This window comes from Oncorhynchus tshawytscha, linkage group LG25 (genome assembly GCF_018296145.1).
Source record: "Oncorhynchus tshawytscha isolate Ot180627B linkage group LG25, Otsh_v2.0, whole genome shotgun sequence".
NCBI classification, from domain to species: Eukaryota; Metazoa; Chordata; class Actinopteri; order Salmoniformes; family Salmonidae; genus Oncorhynchus; species Oncorhynchus tshawytscha.
Genome location: NC_056453.1, coordinates 19,412,139 through 19,422,570, shown reverse-complemented (window position 1 = coordinate 19,422,570; position 10,432 = coordinate 19,412,139). Strand labels below are relative to the sequence as shown.

Here is a 10,432-nt window from a genome sequence, read left to right as displayed (position 1 = left end):
AAAATTGGGAGTACATCGATCCAATGGTGCAGAATTATGGGCAATTACTCTCCTTTCATGCATATTTCACCAAACAATTTAATACAGATCAAATCAAATGTTATTCCTGATAAAAATAAATAAAAAGCACACTGTGTGCAGGATTCGTTCATCTGTATCACCACAATCCAAATTCATGTATTCAATACATAGGCTGGTTTCCTCACAGTTTTGTAGACTTTTCATTGGCACACAGAAACACAATCCACAATAGAAATAAGGAAAGGTGAATACAAATGGAGGAACATATCTGATATGAATGTACAGTATAGGCCTCAATCCACACCAAAGCAAAGCTCTAAAATGGAAGGTCACAACATTGGAGATGACGATTTAGGAGTAACCCAAAGTTACTCCTATTCTCTGAATATCTGCAGTATTAAAAAAAAACAACCCATTTTGACAGTCCCCATTGCCTAGATATTTCTCTATATTGTACATGGTATGAACATGATGGGGTGATTTAGAATTGTGTGTAGTAGTATTTACTGATTGCCGGAAATAGTGAAGACAGCGGCACACATTTCTCTTCTGATGAAAACAATGTGTATATCAGTGAAAACGGTATTCACTGATGACATTTGTATTTAAAGTTTAGCAAAAGATGGTCTAAGACCTGCAAGCAAGGTAAATAGGCAAGAATATTATCAGAAGTTATGTAAATGTATTTAAGCATTTGATCATTGCTGTTTTGCTATAGATACGTTTGAGCACAGATCCCAAAATATCTTGAACACGATTGGGAAAACCGTAAACTAGTCCAGCGCTGTAGAATAGAGCGTTATAAAGAAGTGTGTGAAGTTCCAGTTTTCACCACAGGGAGACAATGTTGAGCTATAATGGAACCTACCGTAGTCATTGAGCGCTACAGGGTGTGCAGACATTTCTTCCATCCCAGCACAAACACACCAGATTCAGCTACACTAATCCTCATCCTAAAGTCCTTGATGAGGAGTTGATAGTTGAATCATGCGTGTTAGTGCTGGGCTGGAACAAAACCTTACTGCCCCTGTAGCAGCTCTCCTAGACGAGAGTTAGAAACCACTGGATTAGAGCACTTGGTTAAGCAGAGAAGAGTTGTGCCAGTGTATGGGATTGGCAGAATGACCACTTAACTGGTCTGTTGGCTAATTTGGAGTCATGCAATTGTAATTCTGCTCTCTTTCCCTCTCTCTGGCAAAACCTCCAGTCACTCTGCCAATCATTGTTAATAAACGGTGGCATGTAGCCTAACGGTTAGAGAGGCGAGCCAGCAACCAAAGGGTTGGCAGTTTGAATCCTGGGTCCGATGGGAAAAATCTGGCGGGAAATGAGCTGGCAACCACCTCTCTGCCAATCTTTATCTCTTTCTCCCAAGCACAGCTCAGTCACCCAATCAAGAGATCAAGATTCTTTCCACATATCCACCCACTCAATCAACCCCAATGGCATGGAGAATAAAGCCTAAAGCTTTTACTATCCGCGGCACAGGGCTGGAGTGATCCTTCTCCCTGGGATTACCCACTGTCCTTCCATGGGTTTCCAGGGAATGTGCGTCCTGAGGTCTCTCTCTCGGTCACTGTCACTGTGTCTGGTGTATTAATTCCACAGTTAGAGAACAGAAGATCATAGGTTTGAATCTCACTGACGCTGTGTCACCGTAAAGAAGAACTGTGTTAGCATGATTACAATAAGTTTACCAATAATAAGCTAGCATTGTTATTAAAAGTCATATTGAAATGTTTGCTTTTGTTCTCAGAACGTTTAAAAAAAACTTCAATTTTACCGGTCAGGAAACTTATGCCTTTGTTCGCACAACCCATGTGAAATCAAAAACATTTGTTCTCACAACTTCCAAGGAACCAAATGTGCTAGCTGGGAAGTGTTTACATGACTATTGCATACTAGGTCTACTGGCAGAAATCCGTTTAATATCTGATTATTAGTGTGCATGTAAACGTACTCAATGTGTCTTCCGTCAATCACAATCAGAACTTCCTTCAGGCAGCACCTCTACTAGTACACGACTTTATATTTCCTCCCTAAAACTAAGCTAGGCTTATTTCCCAGAGTGGTGGGTGAACCAAGCTGAAAATTTGGAGTAATTGTTCTCTTCTTGGTAATGGTAAAGTATAAAGTTAATCACCCATATGGGCTGTTTGTGCTAAGACAAAGACCTCTCTCTTTCTCTCTCTCTCCACACTCTCCCTCCCCCTCCATACCCCACTCTCTCTATCTCCTTTCACCCCCCCCCCTCTCTTCCTCCATACTCACTCTCTCCCAGTCTAGCCTGAAGGAGCATAAGGTCAATAACCGAAAGGTTGCTGGATCGAATCCCTGAGCTGACAAGGTAAAAATCTGTTGAGCAAGGCAGTTAACCCACTGTTCCTCGGGCGCCGATAATGTCGATTAAGGCAGCCCCCCGCACCTCTCTGATTCAGAGGGGTTGGGCTAAATGCGGAAGATGCATTCAATTGTACAACTGACTAGGTATCCCCCTTTCCTTCTCCATACACACCCATTATAAAAAAAGTGTAATAATGGTTTGTCTGGCCTCTAGCATTCTTCTGGAAATCATTACAACAAGATGCTGAGCTAGGTAAACTGTGTAAGCCTCTCTATAAACTATATTAACACATTAAAAACAGGAACAACAGTAAACCCTTTTATTGATTACATTTGTTGTTTGTGAGCAGGACAGGATAACTCCCCTGTGACGAGACTGTGTTTTTTTTGCGAACAATTGAATTGTGTTTTGAAATGTATGTTAAGTTTCCTGCCATTTCATTATTCACTCTTGGTCCTTTTCTGCAAACCAAACGATCGCAAATGACCTGGATGCAAGACTGAGGTTTGGATGACAGATAGGATAGCTAACATCGACTCAGACATTATGGTCTGGTTTCCCGGATCCAGATTAAGCCTACTCCTGGATTGACGAGTGTTTGAGCATAGACCAGGAGCAGGCAAACCAGTGCCGTGGTTCCAGAGTCTACTCTAGACCATCACTTATCCAACAGAACACTGAAGTCTTGTGTCTGCAGAAGGCAAGTGCTCCTCTAATAGCCAACATCCATCCACTAGGACCAGATCAATACTAATCCAGACAAAACTAGACCAGCTGTCTGAAAAAGACAAATGCTCCTTGGGTGGAAACAGCCTCATAGGAAGAGTAGCCCAGTCTGCAGCCCCATAGATAGCAGTGAGCTGTTTTAGCTGCCTAAAGCTGTCAGTGTGAAGGCCGTGTTGATCTGCAGGGTTTCTATTGTCCCAGTCAAGGAACAAAAGGTTGAGACGCAAACTAACAAACAAACCATTGTTCTAACCCTAACCGAAAACAGTGGGGAGAGGAGAAAAGGGACTGACTCAATAGGAAGAAGCACATGCACACGTTAAAACAAACAAAAAAGCATGTTAAGTGTGTTGTTACCTGACAGGACAGTGAATATGGCAGCGAAGGCGTTGAGTTTGAGGCCGTCGATGACGTTTCCTAAGTGACACGCCTCTATGGACATGAGGATGCCTCCAGTGGCCAGGAGGAGAATATACAGACATTCTGACACGATACACAGCCACAGCACTCCTACGGGGAGGGGAGGGGGTGGGGGGGGAGAGAGAGAGAGAGAGAGAGAGAGAGAGAGAAGGGAGGGGTTGGGAGTGGGGGAGAGGGGGATTGCAAGAGGGTGGGGGGTTAGGTGAGGGAGTTGGACAAGTGACCCCTTCACCCATATCATTAACCTTCACTGTCACAGAGAAGATGCATCCTTCTAAGACAGACACACACGCCACACACCATGCTCGCTCACTCACACACACACACACACACACACACACACACACACACACACACACACACACACACACACACACACACACACACACACACACACTGCCTGGGCTATGGATGGTGGGTGAATGATCCTTGATATGGGCTACGGATGGTGGGTGAATGGTCCTTGATATGACCAGGGTAAAACTTAAAATTAAGTTGCCCATATTACTATGTAACTACATAGTAGTAACAACATAGTTACAAACGGTAGTTACAAAGATATTACTATGCCCAGCGATGCAAGCCGACCAGACGAGCTAAATGCCTTCTATGCTTGCTTCGAGGCAAGCAACACTGAACCATACATGAGAGCACCAGCTGTTCCGGACAACTGTGTGATCTCGCTCTTCATAGCCGATGTGAGTAAGATCTTTAAACAGGTTAACATTCATAAGGCCACATGGGGCCAGACAGAATACCAGGACGCATACTCAGAGCATGCGCTGACCAGAGCATTCACTGACAATTTCAACCTATCCCTGGCCTGGTCTGTAATACCAACTTATTTCAAGCAGACCACCCTGCCCAAGAACGCCAATCAACACCATCATCCCAGACACCCTGGACTTACTCCAATTTGCATACTGCCACAACAAATGCACAGATGACACAATCTCTATTGCACACTACACTGCCATCACCCACCTGGACTAAAGGAATACCTATGTAAGAATGCTGTTCATTGACTACAGCTCAGCATTCAAGACCATAGTCCCCTCCAAGCTCAAGACCCTAGGACTGAACACCTCCCTCTGCAACTGGATCCTGGACTTCCTGACGGGCTGCCTAGGTGGTAGTATGGCAAAAACACATACGCCACGCTGACCACCAACACGGGTGCCGCTCAGGGGTGTTTGTTTAGTCCCCTCCTGTACTCCCTGTTCACCCACGACTGCATGGCCATGCATAACTCCACCACCATTATTTAGTTGACGACACAACAGTGATAGGACTGATCAACGACGACAATGAGGCAACATATGGGGAGGAAGTCATAGCCCTGGCAGTGTGGTGCCAGGTCAACAACCTCTCCCTCAACGTCAGCAAGGCAAAGGAGCTGATCGTGGACTACAGGAAACAAAGGAACAGAAGCCTACAATCCCAGTAGGATCACCAGGACAACGCAGTGTTTCTACTCTTCTTAAATGCTGTTAGGTTTGCACTTTTCAATTGACATATCCACATCGGTGGGGCTGTAGTGGAGCGGACCTAGAGCTTCAAGTTACTTGTTGTCCACATCACTAAGGAATTAACATGGTCCACACACACTCACACAGTTGTGAAGAGGGCACGACAGCGCCTCTTCCACCCCAGAAGGCTGAAAAGATTTGGAATGGGCCCACTTGGTACGGCAACTGCAAGGCACCTGACCGCAAAGTGCTACAGAGGGTGTTGAGTACGGCCCAGTACATCACTTGGGCAGAGCTCCCTGCCATCCAGGACCTTCTTACCAGGCAGTGTCAGAGAAAGGCCCAAAAAATTGTCAAAGATTCCAACCACCCAAGCCTTAGACTGTTCTCTCTGCTACTTCACGACAAGCGGTAACAGTGCAAAAAGTATGGAACAAACAGGACCCTGAACAGCTTCCACCAAGCCATGAGACTGCTAAACAAGACTGCTAAACAAGACTGCTATACAAGACTGCTATACAAGACTGCTATACAAGACTGCTATACAAGACTGCTAAACAAGACTGCTATACAAGACTGCTATACAAGACTGCTAAACAAGACTGCTATACAAGACTGCTAAATAAGAAATCAAAATGTTTTAACTTTATCTCTGCATTGTTGGAAAAAATACGTAAGTGAAAAGGTACCGTAAGTTAGCATTTCACGGTTAGTCTACACCTGTTGTTGATGAAGCATGTGACAAATACACTTTGATTGATTAGAGCAATACCTATGTAACTACTATGCTGTTACTATGTTGTTACTACAGTTATATTACTGTGTAGTAATATAGTAATAAGGGGCAACTTATAATAAATAATAAATCCATGTTATTACTAACCAATTACAGTGTAATTACATAGATTATAACACTGTTAGCTACATTGCTATAAGACCTGTAGAATGTTAAGTGCTGCCAACCACAGTTACAATTTTTAAGTTAAAAGTAGGCCTAGAACTCGGTTAATAATTTCATCTATTCTTCTCTCAGTGAAAGGGCAATCATTTTTACTTGTTCCGACGAAAATTCTTCAATGGTATTGGTATTTATTAGGATCCCCATCACCCACTGCAAAAGCAGCAGCTACTTTTCCTGGGGTCATCATGGGATTTCAATAATTAATCAAAGGTGTTCATTTAAATTTCACGGCAGGATCAAGATGCACATTAAAAAGATTGAAGGTAGTCTGTGATTTATGCAAATGAGTCTCACATATGTGTCTCTTTCACATTTAGTTTTTTTTTGTTTGTCTAGCTGAGAGTATCCCTTTAGCTATTTCAACAACTGCAATTCCCTAACCAACATATCCTCCATCACAAAAGCACACAGAAAGGTATGGACTTATTGGATGAAATCAAATCGTGAAACCAACAAGGGCCCTATGGAAGTAAGTCATAATAATGCCCATTTTGGGCACAGAGACAGTGACATTTGACTCAATTGGGTACACAATTGGACATGTTTAATCACATCTCTCAGGCAAATAGAACAGGTGAAGTTACAACTAAAGTTACAACTAAACCACAATCAGTTTCGGGTGTCTGTCATTCTCATTCTTTCATTCTGTCAGTGTCACAGGAAGATTTAATTCCAGACAGTGCGTGTGTCTGGTCTTGTCCTGTTAGGAAGCTATTCAACAGTCTTTCGTGTGGAACTGAATTAGGCACGGACAGGTTGTATGTTTGTGTGTGTTTGTGTGTTGTGAATTAGTGTGCCAACACAGAGGAGGTGAAAAGAATGAAGGATGGATGTCTGATTGGCAGAGTGAGATGCTATCTATTCATCCTCTCTCTTTCTATCCATCCTCTCATCCTCTTTGAAGACCTATAGAAGTCCAAACTCTGCTGAATTTGAATGAGTGACCACAGCATGCATAACACATCAGATAATACTGATCAACTGCTTCTCAGGTGTGTTAATGCTGGGCAGGAACAAAAGCCTGCAATCCCAGTAGCTCCCCAGGACAACGCAGTGTTTCTACTCTTCTTTAAATGCTGTTAGGTTTGCACTTTTCAATTGACAAGCCTTAAGGATAACTTACATCTCAGTTGAGCCCTGCATGTGAACCTACTCCATGATTATTAAGTGACTGGGTTCAATTTTCACCTTTTGAGCTGCACTTGCAATTTCTGTTATAAAAGAGATTACTTGAATCTCATCAAAATACAACACCAATTTAGCCATTCACAGATGCATAGCAAATTGTGTTAATAACACATCAATTACAATGTAATAACATGTTACTACACAAAACCTACCTCTTTCATGTGAGGGTGTGACATAAATGAAACTTCTGCAGATTTCACCTGAAATAGAATATCCCACACAATCAAAAACAATACAGTCAAACACTCAGTCATCATATTTTGAAGGTGGCTAAACCCGTGCAGTCTTTTGCACCATCCCTGTTGAAACACACCTGATTCTACTACTCTGCAGGACATTTTTCAGGTGTGAAAAGGCCTGCATTCGTAGCATACCCAGCAGCTCTTCGAGATGAGTGTTGGCCACCCCATGGGACACAAGATTGACACCAAACATATTGAATTTCCGTCCTATTCTCACACTGTCGTGCAGACTATTTTATGGCATATTTACGAGACGGTAAAAATCAGTAGGTTATTTTATCCATTCTGTTAAGAATTTATCAGTATCACTGCCATAATGGGTATTTCTGCCATAAATCCAAAGTGGCGCTAGAGGCGTCACTACAGACACCCTGGTTCGATTCGAGGCAACACAACTGGCCGTGATTGGGAGTCCCATAGGGCGGCGCACAATTGGCCCAGCGTCGTCCGGATTAGGCCGGTGTAGGCCGTCATTGTAAACACGATTTTGTTCTTAACTGACTTGCCTAGTTAAATAAAATAAAAAAATACAAATCCGATGACCGGTCAGCAACAGCTATCCGTTCTAAAATATGTATATGTTACAACTGTCGATGTGATTTCTCACGCTTGACATTCTTGCTCTCGTTGAAGGTAATCTTTCACTTAGGCTATCCCATATTTTTGAAGGAACGGGTAATTTCAGAGATGGACACTAAATTCTATCAATAGCTACAAAAACCCTTCACATGCAATGCACGCAGCTATGTCACAGTGTCGGACATCAATTAACCAAGCTGCGATTGTTTCATTTAAATTTTAAAAAAGGCCTAAAACCATTGATTCTTGAAAAAAATATAATTTAAACATGCCTCATGAGTTTAGCTCAACTGTCGTACCCCATCAGAACCCAAATTATACACAGATTTGATTTACTCCGTTTGTAATTTAAATGTAAACAAACATCCTCGAAACATGTTGTTGATATCATGGATGGTCAGCCCTTGCTTCTATAGCTCTGTCTATGAATTTGAGAGTGGTTAAATTTCCCCAACCCCATCCCTCTGCTATTTAACAAAACATTATTTTTTGAATTTCAGATTTAAACTTTAAAGTAAACAGTCAAATGAAAAACATATTACCTAATACAGCTCACATAACAACTATGGACATTTAATTGATCTCAAAAGACAATAACAAATGCATAGGCATAGCCTACACATTTGCATAGTCCATGATTCTGGGAACCCAATTATAACCTTCCATTTAAAATCTAGGCTATTTCCTTCATGTCTATACATGCGTGCAGGTGGGTCACATCGCGGCGTGCGAAAAAGTTATATTCTCTTAGCTTCTCTTACCTGGTTCAAGACAACTGGAAACTTGGGAAAAAAACTAGATCCAACTGGAAAAAAAAAAAACATTTTGACCGGTCATCCAACTCGGAATTCCGTCCGGATGTGAAGATCACTAACGTTATGATTTGACCTTGTTTTTTTACCCCGAGTTTCCAGTTGAAGTGAAAGTACAATCTCTTTCTTACCTGTCATATTGACGTTCTCCTCGCACGAAAACCAGATCCCGGTGTGGAACTTCCTCATAATGTACTTGTCTTCGCCGGACTCCCAGATGTACTGGACCAGTCTGCTGTCGTTGATGTTCGAGCTGTTGAACCTGATACAGAACGACTGTTTCGTGGTGACCGGTCCGGTACAGAAAGGTTTTGCAACTTTCCGTGTCCCCTCGCACCAGTAGCTGGTTGTCAACGCAGACACGGCTAGAATCAGCGCGAGGAAGTTCAAGGTAAGAGCCAGGGATACCCTCCGCTGCCGATCCATCCCTCCCATAATGGCAAACGAGAATGGGAGACGCACTTAACCCCAACGTTCAACACAATATTTGGCGACTTCTCCTCAGGTCCTCCTCCAGTTATCCGGCTTTCCGATAATATATCAGCGGGCAATTACAGCTGCGCGATACTCCTGCATGTGGAGCCAATCCTCAGATATGCTCTTTTGAGAGTCTGATACTCTCACGTTGTAGCTACCCATCCTCCCCCTCCTTTCTAGTGTATCTCTCCCTGTCTCTCCTCCTCTGTTGAAGGGGGGAAGGTTGCCAGCTCCTACCTACCTGTCCGAGTACGTCTGTGCAGTCAACCACACACACGCACACGCGCGCACACACACACACACACCCACACGAGAGGCCATTCAATGAGTAGTGTAATGTAGTTGAGTAGTGTAATGTAGTTTACAAAGTTCGATAACTGGCTCTTCACTTTTTATTCATCTAGTGAACAAACACCTTTTACATTTTTTTATTTTTAATTTCACCTTTATTTAACCAGGTAAGCTAGTTGAGAACAAGTTCTCATTTGCAACTGCGACCTGGCCAAGATAAATCATAGCAGTTCGACACATACAGCAACACAGAGTTACACATGGAATGAACAAAACATTCAGTCAATAATACAGTAGAAAAAAGAAAACAAAGTCTATATACAGTGAGTGCAAATAAGGTCAAATAAGGGAGTTAAGGCAATAAATAGGCCATGGTGGCGAAGTAATTACAATATGGCAATTAAATACTGGAATGGTAGATGTGCAAAAGATGGATGTGCAAGTAGAGATACTGTGGTGCAAAAGGAGCAAAATAAATAAATACAGTATGGGAATGAGGTAGATAGATGGGCTGTATACAGATGGGCTATGCACAGGTGCAGTGATCTGTGAGCTGCTCTGACAGCTGGTTCTTAAAGCTAGTGAGGGAGGTGGGAATCTCCAGCTTCAGTGATTTTTGCAGTTCGTTCCAGTCAGTGGCAGCAGAGAACTGGAAGGAAAGGCGACCAAAGGAGGAATTGGCTTTGGGGGTGACCAGTGAGATATACCTGCTGGAGCGCGTGCTACGAGTGGGTGCTGCTATGGTGACCAGCGAGCTGAGATAGGGCGGGGCTTTACCTATCAGAGACTTGTAGATAACCTGTAGCTAGTGGGTTTGGCTACGAGTATGAAGCGAGGGCCAGCCAACGAGAGCGTACAGGTCACAGTGGTGGGTAGTATATGGGGCTTTGGTGACAAAACGG

At 43.0% G+C, this 10,432-nt stretch overlaps 1 protein-coding gene across 1 annotated transcript in view; it reads right to left on the bottom strand.

Annotated features, from left to right (window-relative positions):
- LOC112224782 (germ cell-specific gene 1-like protein) overlaps window positions 1-9,485 on the bottom strand; it is an 11,350-nt gene extending 1,865 nt beyond the window's left edge. Inside the window, exons 1-3 of the mRNA XM_042305862.1 lie at window positions 8,894-9,485; window positions 7,282-7,329; window positions 3,449-3,601 (exon numbers count right to left, since the gene is read on the bottom strand). Of these exons, the coding sequence (XP_042161796.1) occupies window positions 3,449-3,601; window positions 7,282-7,329; window positions 8,894-9,197 (505 nt within the window). The 5' untranslated portion in view covers window positions 9,198-9,485. The remainder of the gene's footprint in view (window positions 1-3,448; window positions 3,602-7,281; window positions 7,330-8,893) is intronic.
- Window positions 9,486-10,432: the final 947 nt, after the last annotated feature.